The sequence below is a fragment of the Hirundo rustica genome, chromosome 16, assembly GCF_015227805.2.
Source record: "Hirundo rustica isolate bHirRus1 chromosome 16, bHirRus1.pri.v3, whole genome shotgun sequence".
NCBI classification, from domain to species: Eukaryota; Metazoa; Chordata; class Aves; order Passeriformes; family Hirundinidae; genus Hirundo; species Hirundo rustica.
The window spans coordinates 12,544,203-12,561,022 of record NC_053465.1 but is presented as its reverse complement, the minus strand read 5'-3'; the positions used below and the strand labels follow the sequence as shown (position 1 = coordinate 12,561,022).

Below are 16,820 nucleotides of genomic sequence, written 5' to 3'. Positions count from 1 at the left end.
CAGGGCTCTGACAGTTCTCCCAAGCACAGGACAGTGCCAGCAGGGCACAGATTTGCCTCCAGGCTTGGGAGAGAAGGAATTACAACTTCCCAGGACAATGTGAGCGCTTACCAGCTGTACCAGATCCTTCCTGTACCTCTTCCTGCATCCCTGAGTGCACAGTGGAATTCCAGCAAGGAGGGGGTGGGGAGAGCACAGCTGACACCCACTGAGCAATACTCCCAGTCTTCGCCCAAGAGAGACCAGAGATGGGGATTTTGCGTGCAGCAGTTTTATTTCAAGCAGTTATGCACCAGTATGAGCAGCTTTGAGGAAGACAATTCTTTACAATTAGTGAGGATTTAATGCCAACAGCAATTATTGTTTTATCCTTTACATGGGGGTGCTGGAGGTTCCCAGGTGCCCAGCTCCTGCTGCCTCTGCCTCCTCCTCCTGGGAGGATTGATCCTGCTTCTCCCTGGGGGAGAAGGGTCCCACCAGCCAGGACAGGGGAGTGTTGTTCTGCAGGTAATCCAGCAGCTCCTCCATGTACTCCTGGATCACAGCCAGCTCCCTCTGGCTCTGGGTCAAGGCACCGCTGGACAAATCCTGGAAGGAGTTTGCCACTGAGAAAGCAGCATGCAGCTCCTCGATGGCACTGAGAGCCCGCTTCAGCTTGTCCTGCAGGCTGCAGGGCAGGCCCTGGATGGCAGCCACCACCCCGCAGCAGGTGAGCTGCAGCTGCTGGGTGATCCTGCGTGCCATCAGCAGGGTCAGACACTCCATCTCCTGGGAGGAGGCGGGAAGGACACGGTCAGGAATGAGTCACTTCAAAGTTCAAAATTCAAGGGGGTGCCCAGAGCCCTTGGCCTCCCTCCCCAGGAAGGTACCTCTGGCTCTGCAGGGCTTTCATCTCCACTCTCTTGGAGATACTTCCTACTCCAGTCCAGCCACAGCCGGTAGAGCTTCTCCTGCCCCTCCTGAAGCTTTTGATTAAATCCTTGCTTAAACGCCTCAATCTGTGCAGGGGAAGATCAGAGTGCCAGGACAGTCGGATCAGCCAGGGAATTGCAAAGCTCCTCAGCACAGCCATGAAGCTGAGACAGGACCAGGGCTTTGGTCCCCTCCTTCCAAGGGTTGTGCTGCACCTACCAGCTCGAGGATGCAGTGGAGCTGTGCCAGGGCCCCCTGCATGCCCTGCCACACCTGCTTGATCCTGGCCGTGGAGTGCAGGTGGGCAAAGAGGCGAAGTTCCTCCGAGAGAGAGCCCAGGCGCACAAAGTACCTCCTGTGCTGGCGCTGCTGCTCCAGGGGCAGCACGTCCGTGCCCTCCTCACACACTGCCAGCTGCGCTGGGGACACGGCAGGGACGCAGTCAGAGGTGGCACAGCAACACGCCCAGGAGAGCCCACAGCAGCAGCCAGGGCCCCTCCAGTGTGGCACTGCCACAGGGGGCCCAGAGAAGCTGGGGCAGCCCCTGGATCCCTGGAAGTGCCCAAGGCCAGGTTGGACATGGGGGCTAGGAGCAGCCTGGGATGGAGGAAGGGGTCCCTGCCCATGGTGAGGAGCCCAAAATGAACCTTGAGGTGCCTTCCAACCCAAACCATTCTGGGACTCTTTTCTTCCCATTAGCCCCTCTCCAAAGTGGTGGGGTGAGGAATGGGGCTGACCACCCCCAGTCCAAGAGTTCCCACTTCCATGGCCACACCCAGCCTTTCCTTACCTAGCTCCTCATTTCCAATAGGGAGAGAGTCACCTTCTGCTCCCCCCAGCACATCCTCTGCTCCACAGACACCCGTCTGTCCCACTGCAGGCTCCAGAAGCAGCCCAGCAGCACCAGTCACCGCGGGTCTGGCAGCCCCCACGCTGCTCTGCAGAGTGTCCTTGGTGACATCCAGCACCCCCTGCACTTTGCTGCCCACAGCCTCCTTCACCTCGGCCACTCCGGATGACACCAGCTCCTTTGTGTCAGAGAGAATCTGGGGAACGGGAGGGATGGCAGACACTGAAGTGGGTTGTGCCCCCCCCCTGAAATCCTGAACTGCTCCAAGAGGACAAAGAGCACAGCGTCAGTTCAGCGCCTGCTCAGGTAGGAACCTGCATCACACGCTCAGGAGTGTGAGCCTACATCACTCCCTAGCTCAGAAACCCCACAAGAACCAGGGCCCTCTGCCTGCCAGGGACAGCCCAGCCTTTCATTCTTACCTGCTCCACTGGCTTTTGAAGGAGTGGCAGCTTCTCCCCCAGTTTATCCAAACCCTTGGAAGCATACTCACTTGCTGCAGCAACTAAAGAGAGAACAACAACAACAAGTGTCAAAACGTGGTTTTCTGCAATTTCACCTCAAGTTCCACCTTGTAAAAATCAGTTCTAAGTAAGTCAGCCTCAGAGTCAGTCCTTGACTCTCCATCACACTGCTGGGATTAAGGCCCAGCTTTAGCCTCACTTATAAGCCCGGGGTTGTCCTTTCACTATGGCAATGGAGAAGTGCATTTCCTCATCCCAGCACTGCTCCCAGGTGTGGAAAGAGCCAGAGTCCCTCCCCTTCCCCAGGGATTTACCGTGGGGCTCCAGGGTGGCCAGCACTGGCTGCACACAGCTGGCTGCAGCCTCGGTCACGCTCTGCACTCCCTTCTCTGCAGCATCACACACGGACCTCAGGTAGGGGTGGCTCTCCTTGGTGGAGGCATAAGCTGCAGAAACCACGTCACAGGCAGAGCTCACCAGGCTCAGGCTGGCCACCTCCTTCACTGCAGCCTGCAAGAGCAAAGAAAAGTGCAGCCACAAAGCTCCAAATGTGGCCCTGAGCAGCTCTGCCCTGAAATTCCACGTTTGTTTAGGAGGAATTGTCACCAAATCACCTGGCCTAGCTGAGGGAGAAACTCCTGCCCTGCTCACACACCTAATTAAATCCATAACTCAGTTGTGACACGAGCTGGGGAGCTTTAGCATTAATGATGCTCCACCCCAGGAGAATTTTCCTCCAGCACAAGGAACAGCCAAGTTTGGGGGCGGCCTCAATTCTTCTGCCCCATACCCATCTCCAGTTCACCTGGAATTGTTACTTGGCAAGCCAATACCCCAAGAAAAGCTCCACCAGCCAGGACTGAGTTGGTTTTAAGCTGACAGACTTCACCCTCGCCTGCAAGGGCACTGCTGGTCACAGGAGCAGAGCAAGAGCAGCAGGTCTCAGGGAGGCTGAAAGCTTGGAGCCTTTCCATGGGAGCACTGCTCACCAGGAGCCAGGATCTTGAGTTAGAGGAGTGTCTTTCTAGCCAAGAACCAGGTAATTTTGCTGAGCCTAAGGGGTTACAAGGACTTCAGGTCCACATCTTTGTCTGTGTTGTCACCCAGAAGCTGCAGGGCACAGCCTGAGCAGAGGAAAGTCCCATTTTGGGGGCTCAGCTCCCCTCAGCCACAGCAGGGCCAGCTCCTCACCCTGCCCCCAGGAGCTGCCACTCCCCACATCCACAGAGAGCACTGACCTCCTGCTCCTTCTCCAGGGAGCTCTGGGCAACCTCCTCCTCGTCAGGCACAGCAGAGGCCATGGCTGGAATGAAAGGAACACCGAGGCTTTAGGGAAAGATCTCCCTTCCAAGGGGCACGTCCCTCTAGGGCCATAAAAGAGAGAAGTTCCTTTACTGCCTGGTCAGGGGAAACCCCAAAACAGCCTCATAGGAGGGGGTCTGTGCAAATCTACCTGGTTTCAAACTTAAGTTCCAAGTGGTTTGTGATAATCAAAGGAACAAGGAGAACATTCTTTCCTCACCCTAGAGGCCAAATTAATATATTTGGGAGAGGCTCATGGTACTCCCTTCCTCTGATGCCTTAGGATTTCAGCTTTTCTATTTTTCCTATATTGGTAACCCTGCAATTCCTTAGTGTAGAACTCTAAACTCCACACACAGTGGGAGCTGCTGCTTCCCCATTTTGGTCACACACAACAACTCCTCTCCAGGCCTGGGGATCAAGGACACCTCACTGCCTCAGGCCTGAGAGATGGAAACAAAAGTGAGTTGGGGGGAGCAAACTTGGGGCAAATGACTTCATTACCTGAAGCTGTAATTGGGAGATGAACCCCCAATATGCAAATGGACCAAATTTATAACAGTGTGAAAACCTGTGATCCACTGTCCATTTCAAGTGCAGATGCTGGGGGGATTCATCTGCCTGAAAGGTACCCAAAGGCCCTTCAATAAATAGAACTGCTTTTTATTATCTTGATTTTGCCCAGCCTCTGTCTCTAGGTGGCCCCAGAAAAGGCATCACTTCCCCACCAAAGCTCCAAGAAATTCTTGACTGAAAGAAACAATAACAGCAGAACCAGGGGAAAACAAAGCTCAAAGGTCTGCCCTGCTGCTAACACACCCCAGCACCCAAATATCCCTCCTGCAAACTGCAGAGCAGCACCTTTCCTTACCTGTTAGAGGTGAGCAGACCACCAGCAAGGAAAAACCAAACACCCACCATGCTCTACTAACCCCTCCTGCCTTTTTATAGTGGCTGGGATGGGGCAAGGTGGGACCCCCAGGGACTGACAGCTCTGGGAAGGAGCCAGGACCTGGCCCCAATTAGAGGGGAGCAGGGCTGACAGGGGCTCCTTAATTACTCTGGAGTTGGGCAGGCACACCTGGCCCTGTGTAAAGCAGCTTCACTTGGAGGCCTCCATTTCATCAGCATTGACTATGGGAATGTGTGACAGCAGTTTCCTGCTCCTGCATGAATGATATTTCATGATTAGTCATGTTCCTAGATTAGGGATGAGCAATAAGATTTTGGGTTATTGAAGGGGAACTTCATTTCTAAGTTTGTCTGAGGAGCCACAATCCTTTGCCAGGCTCTCTGACCGGTTGTCTACAGTTCTCCTTTTGGATTCCGAATCTCCCTGGATTCTGAACATTGCAAGTAATTGAGTTTATATATTTATGTGTGTTTTTTCTGATGGCAGACACTAAGTACCAAAGATCATCATTTTTACACTAAATTTGTGGCATTATCTGTGCTTTCTCAGGCACGTCTAGTGGTGATCTCAGTGTTAGAGAAAGGACAGAACCACTTTGGAATGGCCCTGGCTGCACAAAGATCAGAGTTTCATGCAGTTTTCTGCGTGATGAGCCTGGCTGATTGTGAGGCTGCCAAACAAACCAGTTTTAATGGCCATGCAGCTGCTGCCAGCCCACTGCTGGAGGCTCACCCGGGAAATCTGGGGGTTCTGACTCCGTGCCTGTTATCAGAGCTCACTGCCCATAACAGAGGCCAGGAGAGTAATCAGTGAAATGTCTCTCTGTGCTCCCAGGGAAGAGAAGAAAAAACCCTTCCAAGCACTCCCTGTGCTCCAGACAAGCCCTGGAGCAGGGCTGAGGTCCTGCAGGAGGATCCATCAGCCCAGAACGGCTGCAGGGAGGAGCCGTGGTTGTGCTCTGGCCCCAGGTTTGTCTCTCTGGTTTGGGCTGTGACAGCAGCAACCCTGGAATGCGTCCCCCTGCTGCACAGAGCTCCCTCTGCTCAGCCTCACTGCTCCTGAAAGGCTCTGGATGACCATGCTCGTGGCTGTCACCTCATACAGACACAAGAAGGTGGCCTGAGCTGTCCAGGCAGTCCCCTCTGCCTGCAGCAGCAACAGCCTTGAGTTTCACCAGGGGAGGTTCAGGTTTATAGGATTTTTAGGGATATTGGGAAAATTTCCCCACCCAAAGGGTGGTCAGGCATTAGAACAGCTGCCCAGGGCAGTGGTGTCATCACCATCCCTGGAAGTGCTCAAAAACCCTGTGGGTGTGGGGCCTGGGGACATGGTTTGGTGACAGAGGTGGCAGTGCTGGGGGAATGGTTGGACTTAATGATCTTAAGTACATTTTCCAACCTTAATATTTGCATGATCCCATGATTCTTATTCCATCTTCTGAGGATGTTTGCATGGGAAATTGGATTTTGTACCTGTTGAAATGGGAGCTACCATATTTCAGAGGATGAGCTTCATCTGGCTCATCAGCACAGCACAAGCCACGGCTGCCAGAGCTCCAGGAGCCTTTGGACAGCGCTGCCAGGGATGCCCAGGGTGGGGATGTTGGGGTGTCTGTGCAGGAACTGGGCTCCATGATCCTTGTGGGTCCCTTCCAGCAGAGAATATTCCACGATCCTGTAAAAGAAAAAGGGCACAGGAAGAGGCCAAAGCAGGCATTGGCTGCACCTTTCCCCCATAATCCACACGATTTCAGCCAAGCTCTCAGTGTGACAGGTTGGTTCTCACCTGGGTCTCTGCAGCCACAACGTGCTCAGGGGATGTCTGTGTGTGCGCAGCTGGGGTGCCTCCCTCCACTGCTGGGGCCTGTTTGGAAGGAAGGGCACCACCCAAGGAGAGAGAGGTGCTGGGAAGGGCACAGTGTGCAAATCCTGGACAGAACTGATGGGGGGTGACTCCAGCAGGCCCCGGCAGCTGCTGGTGCTGGACTCATCCCTGGCTGCACCGGCTCGGTCAGTCCCGGAGGTGCCGGTTCAGTCTGGAAATGGATCACCCTCCCTGTGCTGGTGGCTGCACTGGGGAGTGAAGCCCACAGAGCTCCTGTGGAAGAGCAGCACAGCCTGTGGATGCTGTATCCATGACAACAGCTCCTTCCATCCACCCTCAGCCAGCTGCCAGCAGTTAGAAGTGGCCAGCCCAGTGCTGATGATCCAATGGCAGGGCTGGAGCGCTGGGCTGGAGGGCTGTGGGTCTGAGTCTGCACCCTCCCACCTGCCTGAGGGGCGACTTTGTCTGAGACTGTTGCGTTTTGTGTCTCAGCTTTCCAATGGTGTCCATGATTTTGACCTTTTTCCACAAGAGGCTTTGGGATCTGCTGGTGCAAAGGACCAGGTACGAGATGGGGTTACTGATAATCAACTCCACACTCTCCACTAGGAAAGCACGTCCTGTTCAAGTCACAGCTCCCTCAGCCAGCCCTCAGCCAGGGAGATAAGAGTTTCCCAGAGCAGACCTGGCCAGCACAAGTTGCCACATCCTTGGATTTGCTCCCCTCTGGGAGAAGAAGGCACAGGCAGTCTCTGGTGTGGCAGAGTTCTTGTGCAGGAGCTCCGCTCGAGGTGAGAGCAGAGCTGCCAGGAGCCCAGGCTGGGCTCTGCTCTCCAGCCCATCCAGCTCCTCCTCCAGATACCTGGAGGAAACACATCCAGCAAGGGCATGGAACCTTCTGGAGTGGCTCCAGAGCAGGCACTGAGGTGATCAGAGGGATGGAGCAGCTCTGCTGGGAGGAAAGGCTGAGAGAGCTGGGGTTGCTCAGAAAGGAGAAGGCTCTGGGTTGACCTAATCAGAGCCCTCCAGAACATGAAGGAGCCAGCAGGAAGATGGAGAGAAATGGCTGACAAGGGCCTGGAGCGACAGGACAAGGGGGAATGGCTCCAAACTGAAAGCAAGTAGGTTTGGATGGGATATTGGGATGGAATTGTTCCCTGGCAGGGTGGTGAGCCTCTGGCACAGCGCGCCCAGAGCAGCTGTGGCTGCACCTGGATCCCTGGCAGTGCCCAAGGCCAGGTTGGACACTGGGGCTTGGAGCAGCCTGGGACAGTGGAAGGTGTCCTTGCCATTGCAGGGGTGGCACTGGATGGGCTTTAAGGTCCTTCCAACCCATTCTGTGATGATTCTATGATGAAAGAGGTGAATGTCCCCCAGAAGGTGCCTTCCACCAGCACCCCCTTGTATCTGGACCACTGGACAAGTTGTGGCTGCAGCAGGCAAAGTGGGATGACCATAGGAGACCATCCACACCCCTCCAAGAGCATCCTTAGAGACTGATACCAGGCTCAGTGCTTGGCTTTGGAGGGTTTGCATGGTGCAGGGGCACAGAGGGAGTCACGAGGCAGAAGAGGATCTCTGGGTGCCCCTCTACCCCACAAGACTCTTGCTTAGAGAGTCCTGGCCTCTTACAGTCAGCTCCATATCATGCCATCAGCAGGTGGGATGTATTTGGAGAGGGTGACCAGCAAACTGTCATAAACACCCCTCAGAAATATTATTTGAAGTCCTTTCCATAAAAAGAAACTGGAGCTTGATATATGTGCAGAGCACAAAGAATGGGCTCCAGCAGCACATTTCAAAAATCACTGCTTTAGGCAATCTCCTTAGCAGCTTGTTAGATGTTTTATAAGTGTCCTTCCCAGCTCCAAAAGAAATAATACCACTAATGATTGTGTCAGATACAAAATAATTTCACAGCCTTTTTTGTCTGCAAGCTTTCCAATTTCAATAAATCACGTGCCCTTCTGTGCAGCTGAAGGAATCCAAATCCCAAGGAGCAGGCAGCTTGGCTGGGAAAGAAAATAAAAATAGGAAGGACACTGGGGCCATTTTTTTTTTTTTTCCTGTATTTATTCCAGCAATACTTTGTTTGCCTCAGCAAGCCAGGCCTTGCTGAGCTGCGATTCCTGCTCTGATTAGCACGGCAGAGCACTCCCAGGGAAGGGCTGGGATTAAACAAGGAGAGGGATAACGAGGCAATCTGCACACCCCTGCACGTCTCACCGGTTTGCAGAGCGGGCTGGTGTCCCTGAGAGGGCTGGGGAACAGGGAGGGATGGCAGCTGTGCCCTGACAGATCTCCTGTCACATCCCAGGGAAGGGATCTGCGTGGCTGAGGAGCTTTGACCAAGGATCTCTGGGGACCTGTAAGGTCCCTGCAAATCCCCCAGTGCCCCAGGGATTGTCCTTGTGGACACAGCCATACCTGAGTGAAAGCATCAATCCACCAGGAAAAGCTTTCCTGCCACAGACATCCTTGGGGACCGCAGGGGTGAGGCAGAGCCGGAAGGACACGAGAGCCTTTGTGCTTTACCTCTTGGAGTTAAAGATGGGATATTGTAGAGGGGAAGTAGAAAACTCATTTCACACTTCCCTTGAATCATAAAATCACTGAATGGTTTGGGCTGGAAGGAAACCTTAAAGCTCATCTCATTCCAGCTTCCCTAAAGGGGCACCTTCCACTGGACCAGGGTGCTCTGAGCCCCACCCAGCCTGGCCCTGGACACTTCCAGGGATGGGCAATGCTGAGTTTCTTTCTCGCAGAATAATTGCAACCCAGGCCAGAGTTGTTTTAAACACCCAGAAACAATCACTAAAAATTTGTATTTCTGGGAAATGTGCGTTTCCAGTCTTTTGAGACTCCCTGTTGAATTTTCACTGGGAGTTATGGGGGAAAGGGCCCAGAAAACAATTGTTTACAATCATAAATAAACGAGATGCATTGAAAAGAGCAGAGGATGGTGCCTCTCCAGGGCCCAATGCAGCTCCAGACCATGAATAAATAACATGCACTGCTAGACCACCCTTCCTGTGGTGATTGCGCGCACCCACCCCTGTTCTGAACAAGAGCAAAGACCTCTCCAGGCTCCTGCAGGACGTGGGGTAACGCCAGAAGTTCTCTGGCATCAGGGGCTGATGCTCCAGAGGCCTGTGGAGCACTTGAGGAGAAGCACAGTGCTGTGTGTCCCTCGGCCCCACGCTGGGGCTGATGGAGCAGGTTTAACCTTGTGACTAATTCCAGGTCCTGGCTGAGCTTCCCCTGGGATTTGCACTCTCCACCCAATTCTCCGGCAGCTGCTGCACTCCCAGCTCACACAGTGATGTCTCCACCACTTAGGATGCCTGTTCCTTAGCTGTTGGAGTCCAGGGCATTCCTTTGGTTGCCCTGGAGGGTCAGGGACCTGGGCAGGGGGGTCTGGGACCCCAGCCCAGAGCCCAGAGCTCAGAGAGACAATGGATTTGATTTCAGTCCATGGGAGAGGCTTCTTGCACTGCAGGAAGCATTGCAGGCCACAAGAGTGTAAAAATAGTAGTTCAGAATATCACAGAGCGAAGAAACAGTGAGTTTGGGATTCTTGGCATTGAAGTGAATGGGGCAAGATAGAGATTTTGGGGCGTTGTCCCTTTCTTCTTCCTTCTTGTTCCCTCACTCCATTTCTGCAGTGACGTTGGCACAAAGTAGTTAGTGAGGATTGGGTCAGAGTAAAGATGACCTTTTTAGTAATAGTGATAGACATTGGTAATAAAGAGTAAATAAAGAATATGTAGCAATTAGTATAAAAGATAAGGACAGCCCAGAGACAGGAGGAGTCACCAGATGTCCGAGCCGCAGCAAACATCTTTTGGACACTGAGAAAATTGTAAGATAAGAACTAATAAACGAAGCATGTAACCTTGAAGACTCCGTCTTTTCCTGCGTTTGGCACAGAGCTTTGCAGAGGGCCAGAACTCTAAAACCACCTGAATGCCGGGGAATTTAAACTCCTGAAAAGGAGCCCCCGACGACTGGTGTCTCTGGGATGGGCAGAAACAACTGGCACCCCAGATGGGACAGAAACACTTAGCCAGCTGCCCAATTTTTTAACATTTTGTAAGAATTTAATTACCTTTGAAACCTTTTCCGTGCTCTGTAAGACCTGATTGAAATTTAGCAATGGATGCAGAAGCACAATTCAAACACCCAAAGGAGACAGTTACTCTGCCATATGAAATATCTGATTCAGCTGAGTTTCATTTATCCACAACAATTACAATTTTTCCTTATTTGCTGACTGATGGAATTTTGAGAAGTTTATTCCAGTCCTGTTTGGCCCCTTATTTTCCATTGAAATTCCTGGAGTACCTGGCACCACCAGGGAGATGATCCCACTGAAGACCTGCGAGAGACTTCTCTCTGCATGGAGCAGCAGCCTCAGCTCATCAACTAAAAAATAAAAAATAGAACTCAAATGAGAAGGGAAAGCTCAGAAAGCATGGATACTTACATTTTTAATTGTAAAAGATGCCCCTGAACTCCTGGGCTTTGCCCCAGAGGTGAGTGGGTAACTCAGGTGTGATGATCTTCATCTCCCAGCCCTGGTGTTTCCACTGTCCTGCTCTGCGTTGGGGTCTTCTCTTGCTTATTCCCCTGGCACAAGTCATGCTAAACCCCCAAAAATCCCTGTTCCCTTCATCCGTGGTCAAAGTCTCGGGGTCCCTCACACTGATCCCTCATAGGCCATGGAGAGTGTGGAATGCTTCTTCCAGGCAGAAGAGCCTCCCAGGAACTGCAGGATGGATAAGAATGGTTGGGGCAACTGGTTGTTTTGAATCTTCCCATTTATTTTCCTTTTTTTTTTTTTTTTTTTTTTAAATTTCCTGACCGTTACTGTCCTTCGAATTGTACCATTGGCTGATCCCAAAAAGAAGCCTCTCTTCCCCATGGCTTGAGGCTTTCATGGGAGGATGACGATGATGAAATGTAAAGCCCTGGAATTCTGGAAATATAATTTCATAGGGGACAATCTGTGCTGTGCCTCGCGGCAGGGAGACACAGGATGGGAGTAATTAATGGCATGGGTCCATGAAGGTTGTCCAGTGGAATTCTGTCATGGTGGACGGTGGTGGTCAAAGTGCCACAGCCTTCCTGGAGAACTGTCCACAGAAGGATATCCCAGAGGCATGGGGGCCTTTGCTGCCTGCTGAGTGATTTCGAGCTCTTCAGTGAAATCCGCTCTTTGGGGCAATGCTGAAGGAAAAACTGAGCCTTCATATGGAATTCCACAGGAGGCTTTATTCTGCTGCTTCTCCGGAGGGGTCCAGGGACGAAGAACCAGAGAGTCAGAGGGAGCAGGGGTTTATGTAGGAAAAGCAGGGGCGGGGTAGAACATCAGGGCCAATCACCTGAGGGCTCAGGGGAAGGGCCAATGGCATGCAACAGATTAACATAGGAACAGCAAAGCACACTGGGAGTGACACTTTTGCTCGTCATAACTTAGGAAGCTGTCAGTGAGGGTTACTTCCTCAAGGGGAGCATGATGTGTTTGCACCTACGGGCTGTGTTCTTTTCAAGAGAGCATGGTTAGGTTATAGTCTGATCTATCATCCTCAACAGAATTCCTGCTAATCAAGCCAAGCTCTGAGGCTCCAAACTTCCACAGAGCATTTGGAATGTGCTGTCTGCATTTAAGTGCAGCAGTTGAGTGATTCATTTCCCTGTGGTTCAATTTGCAGTGTGATGACATCAGGGTCAGGCTCGAACCCCAGTGCTAGGGGTTCCTTGCTGAATTCCAGAAAGGTTTTTGGGAATATCAGGGTATGGAAGCAGCAGCCTGTGCACCAGCCCAGCTATTCTGCATTTGAATTTCAGACCTGGCGGCCCGAGGGCTAAAACAGTTTTAATGCTCAGCTCTGCAAATAAACATCCAATCTTACACAACTACACGATGCCAGGCAGCTGAGATAACTCATAAATGTAGGGATATGGGACAACCCCGAGGCAATCAGAGGTAACTTCCCTGCAACACTCACATATTGCTCTCCCATGTCCCAGAAGGTTTCTCAATGCTTTTTTTAGTGGTTTGGATTTTTGAAAGCAGAAGTTAAAGATGGTACAGCTGACTTTATAGTGACGCCTTTGGCTCCAGGAGGGGTTTTCCAACAGCCCCATTTCCAAGCCAGTGCTGCCGTGGCTTCGAGGCCATGCTGCCCCGGCATCCTGCAGGATGCTCTGGGAGGAGAAGCTGCATTTTCCTTGCTGTAAATCTCCTTCCTGAGTCGCTGGAGGCTCAGAGCTCCTGGCAGTGGTGAGCCATGGCCAGGAGCACCTTTCCCTATTCAGTGGGATTGCAGACTTTTCCAGAAATCCCTGTGTCCCAGGGAGCCATGCTGGGGCTGTGCTCACAGCCCACGAGGTGCTGGGGTTTTTTCCCAGTGGTGCTCTCAAGGAGCCTTTGTTTGCATTTTTATCCCGAGCAGTGGGATAGGACTGCCCTACTTTACCTCCCATAAAAATAGCCCTGAAATAAGGTTTGATCTTTTTCCAGTCACAGAAATAATTGTGAGCTGTTTGCTTCCGTGCTCTTCCCAGTCAGTTGTTGGAGCTATTCTAAAATTATTCTTTCAGTGCCTTTTTTTTTCTGATTGGGTCACTGAGATTGCTGGTAAATCTCGATACACCTGTCAAAATACCTTTTTTCCCCACTAACAGAACATTTTGTATTTGTTGTTGCATCGTTAGCGTATTTTAATATGTATCCCTTTCTTTTGCCATTCTCTAAAGTAGGTGGAAGATGCAATTTTCAAATCTTTTATTGTACAGCCTTTTATCAAACTGTCTCTATAGCTGCTGCTCTTTTTTTGAAATCAGATTTCTCTCTGATAGGATCAGATCTGAAATAATTTGTTACATTCCTTGCGTTTCACATTTCTAAAGCCAGGCATTTCTTTTTTGCACAGTTTCTGTGGGGCTTTTTGAGCCTTTTGTACTTCTTTTCTCCCCTTTTAGTATCGATTCTAATGTTTGTCAGACTATTTTATTTCTGCCTTCTTTGTTGTCTGCTTTTTTCATCTTTTCTGTTGGTGCTTCCCTATGAGTTTTATAACTAAATTTCTTTAATTTCCACTTGATGTCCTTTCTTTAAGTACTGTTGATACAGAAGAAAAGCAGAAGAGACGTGATAGATTTGTCAATCTCATAAGAGATGGAACAAACCACACACTCCAGCTCCTCATAAATCCTACAGGTTCCTCGAATGGGAAGAGAATGTGTCTGAGAAATATGAGTGACATCCAGGGAACATCATCAAGGTGTGGATCCCGTCAAGCCAGATCAGGATCATAAATAAATTTCTTTACAAAGTGGATCTCTGTTTCAGGAATCACAGGATCATGAAATACCCTGAGCTGGAAGGAACCCACAAAAAACTTCCAGCCTAAACCCTTCCCCTGCACAGACACCCCAACAATCCCACCCTGTGCATCCCTGGGAACGTGGTCCAAAAGGAGAGGAACTGGAGTGACTTCCAGCAGGTTCTGAAACGTGATGTATTTAGATCTGGGTAGCGATGGATCTCCTCACTCCTTTCCCAGAAGGATTCAGGAAGAGGGATTTGTCACACAGCAGGCTGAAATTCCAGCTCCAATAATAGAGTTGCTGAAGAGTGATGTGAAAAATTAATGAGCGGTTTAGAAAAACTCAACATCCAGCTGCTCAGGAAGGCTGGGCTGGCTCAGCTGCTGCCGCTTCCATTCCTCATGCTCTGCTTGTTCCTTCCCTTCCTCACCACCCTCTTTGTTCTGGATCTTTTATTCAGGTCCCCAAGCAGCCCAGCTGGGCTGGGATGGGGAGAGCAGCCCAGGATCATGGAGGAGCACTCCTAAACCTTTCCTCTTTCTCTGCTGAATCCATGAAATCTATATTTGCAGCACTGATGTGGAGCTGGGAGTCTGGGCCGTGCTGTGCTCACACACACAAGATGCAAAACGCCTCCAGGCAGGGCAGGGCAGGGCAGGCAGCGAGCAGAGAAGTGTCAGAGATGTCAGGAGCTGTTGCTGATAAATGCAGCCAGGAGTGGCAGTGCATGGCAGGGAGCTGGCACAGCCGAGGCGTCAGGCTGGGGACGCCAGCGGGTGAGAGGAGCGGGGAGAGCTGACAGAGCAGGTGACAGCCTGGGGATGCCCTGGGAGGACCAGGATGGCGTGTGCTCACCCTGGAGTAGCAAAGCAAAAAGAGCTGTTCTCCTTGCAGTAATTCCAGCCAGGAAAGGCATGGAATATTTTTCTTTTTTTTTTTTTTTTTTCCCCCAAAAATGCTGAACTTCCCCATCCCTCAGCAGTGTATCCCCAGAGCTCCCTTGGCTCGAGAACTGCTCATTTTAAACCACACTCTCCTCCGTGTTAAGGGGAAAGTCCCAGGGCTCCCAAAGGAAAAAATGAGCAGCAATACAACCTTTTAAAAGGGCTGTTTTCTGTGTGAGGAAACCAAGCCAGCCACAGAGAAATTGTTCCCTGAGGGCCAGGAACATCCCGCGTCCTTCCCTCCACGCTTCCAAGAATCAACCCTTGCTGCAGATCAGGCACAGCCTCCATCCATTCCCTGCTTTCTCACTCGAGAGCCTGCTTTAAGTAACAACTCGGCTGTTGGGGCTGGAACAAAGGAGGAAGTGGCAGGAATGTGACACACTTGGGAATTCTGCTGGGAGATGCCACTTGCAATAGGTCTCTCCTCCCACCCCTTGGCAAGCCTGGTCTGGCCCTCCCTGAGGATTCATCTAAAAGCAAGAATAAATGCTGCACTCAACAAATCCAGGGGAGGAAAAGTTTCCTCCACCTTCTCCTGCAACCTCCCCACTCTCTTTGGAGGATGGAGGAAAAAGAATAAAAGGGAAAAAAAAAAAAAAAAAAGGATTTTATAAAATTATAAGATGGTGTAACTTTTGCTTAGGAGAGAATTTTAGCTTTGGGTTCTTTTGCACATCTGTTGCCTTTGTTTAATTGCAAATAACAAAATGGGGTTTCTGTTAGGAAGCCTGGAGGTGACACATGCCCCAGCTCTGCCAAACATCCATAAAATTTGGGGGTTTCCAGAGGTTCCAGTGCCCAGACTGATGGGCAGTGAGACACACCCAGAGTCCTGCTAAGTACTCACCCCTACATGAGCCTTTTCATCATCCAGGAGTCCAGGATTTCACTTTAAATCATTTTAATGGTTTGTGTTCAGCTGAGATGCTGATGAACATCCCCAAGCCAAAACTGTCCATGTTCTCCTTGCCCCAGCCCTGCTGCATTGTGCTCAGAGCAATGATTTACTGGAGAGCAGCTGGCACGGGGCCCCAGCCATGCTCTGAGCCCCAGCAGCGCCCAGAAAAACAAATCCTGGCAGAAAAATGATTTCCTTGCAGGCAGAAGAAGCTGGCCCAGAAGTTTCCAAGTATGAGCTGCTCTGCGAGTCAGGAGCCATGGAGATACCCAGCTAGAGGGAATTCATGCAGGAGGGGCTGCAGTTGTTCGGAGCAGGTTTGGTGAAGATAAAATTAAGATAAAACAGAGCTTTGCTGCTTCTTTCTACCAAACCTCCAGTGTTTGGTGTGTTTGCAAAGCCCCTGCTCTGGTCCAGTGGCACATGAGCATTTTTCCTCTCTCAGGAGAGGGAACACAGGGGAAAGAGGTGTCTGTGTGGCAAATTTTGACATTTCCTGCAAAGCAGTGGATTGCCTGGGTGTCATTGAAAATGAAAATGAAAATGAAAATGAAAATGAAAATAAAATAATAATAATAATAATAATAATAATAATAATAATAATAATAATAATGGTGGTGGTGGTGGTGGTGGTGGTGGTGGTGGCGAGGGCTTCCTGCTTCTGCAGCACTGGGAGCAAAGGTGCCCAAAACCTGGCTGGCCACAATCTTCCCTGAACATGGAGAATTGGTGAGGACTCTGAGAAGCCCTTCCACTCCAGACCCCTGCAGCCAAAAACATCTTTGAGAGAGCAAGACAATAAATTCCCCTTTGAAAAGGTCAAAGGGCAAATCCCCACTTAATAATGCTCAAAGTATTTCAGGGAATTTTTCTTTTAAATCTTTTTTCTCCCTCAAAACCATTCGCTGAACCTCGCCCTGGGCTGTTTCACGCCCTCAGACACACGGTTTTAGGACAAACACCCTGCTCATGACAATGCTTCACCCAGCTCTTGTTTTACAGCCAACCGAGCATCAAATTTAGAGATGCAGGAGGCACAAATGTGCCTTATGCCAGTGCCAGGAGCTGGAGCGAGAGCCCTGGGCTGTGCAGGCACTGCTGTGAGCAGTGCTGAAATTAGTGCAGGTTTCCAAGGAGGAGGATCTGGATGGCAGATCTGTGCCTGTCCATGCACAGTCCCATTTTCTGAATCTCCAGCCCCGAACCTCGCCGCTGCGGGAGGTTTCGTTATCCACGTCTTGTCCTGACACTGAAGATCTGAAGGAGATGAGGGCTCAGGTGCTGCTGATATTGGACACCAGCACCATCTGCTCCCCATCCTTATTCACTCAGCATTAAAGACTAGAGAGATCTCGTGAAGTCAGAAGAAAGAAAA

The 16,820-nt window shown here is 51.0% G+C and overlaps 1 protein-coding gene across 2 annotated transcripts; it reads right to left on the bottom strand.

Annotated features, from left to right (window-relative positions):
* Positions 1-255: 255 nt before the first annotated feature.
* On the bottom strand, positions 256-4,523 carry LOC120760108 (perilipin-3-like). 2 transcript variants are annotated; one of them, XM_040080056.2, is made up of 8 exons: positions 4,400-4,523; positions 3,465-3,590; positions 2,541-2,736; positions 2,185-2,267; positions 1,703-1,958; positions 1,132-1,331; positions 870-998; positions 256-768 (listed from the first exon to the last, which is right to left on the bottom strand). In XM_040080056.2, the coding sequence occupies exons 2-8, from the start codon at positions 3,525-3,527 to the stop codon at positions 373-375; spliced, it is 1,323 nt and encodes a 440-aa protein (XP_039935990.1). In that variant the 5' UTR covers positions 3,528-3,590; positions 4,400-4,523; the 3' UTR covers positions 256-372. The 2 variants fall into 2 exon arrangements, with proteins under 2 accessions (XP_039935990.1, XP_039935989.1); XM_040080055.1 differs by having other exon boundaries at positions 3,465-3,529; positions 4,400-4,492.
* Between the last annotated feature and the right edge of the window lie 12,297 nt (positions 4,524-16,820).

Bases quoted from the DNA above. Each gene is read 5' to 3' on its own strand.
- LOC120760108 (XM_040080056.2), bottom strand. From the start codon at position 3,527: ATGGCCTCTGCTGTGCCTGACGAGGAGGAGGTTGCCCAGAGCTCCCTG. The intron at 2,268-2,540 runs GTAAATCCCTGG...TTCTCTCTTTAG, and splicing joins GGCCACCCTGGAGCCCCACG to TTGCTGCAGCAAGTGAGTAT. The intron at 1,332-1,702 runs GTAAGGAAAGGC...CCGTGTCCCCAG, and splicing joins TATTGGAAATGAGGAGCTAG to CGCAGCTGGCAGTGTGTGAG.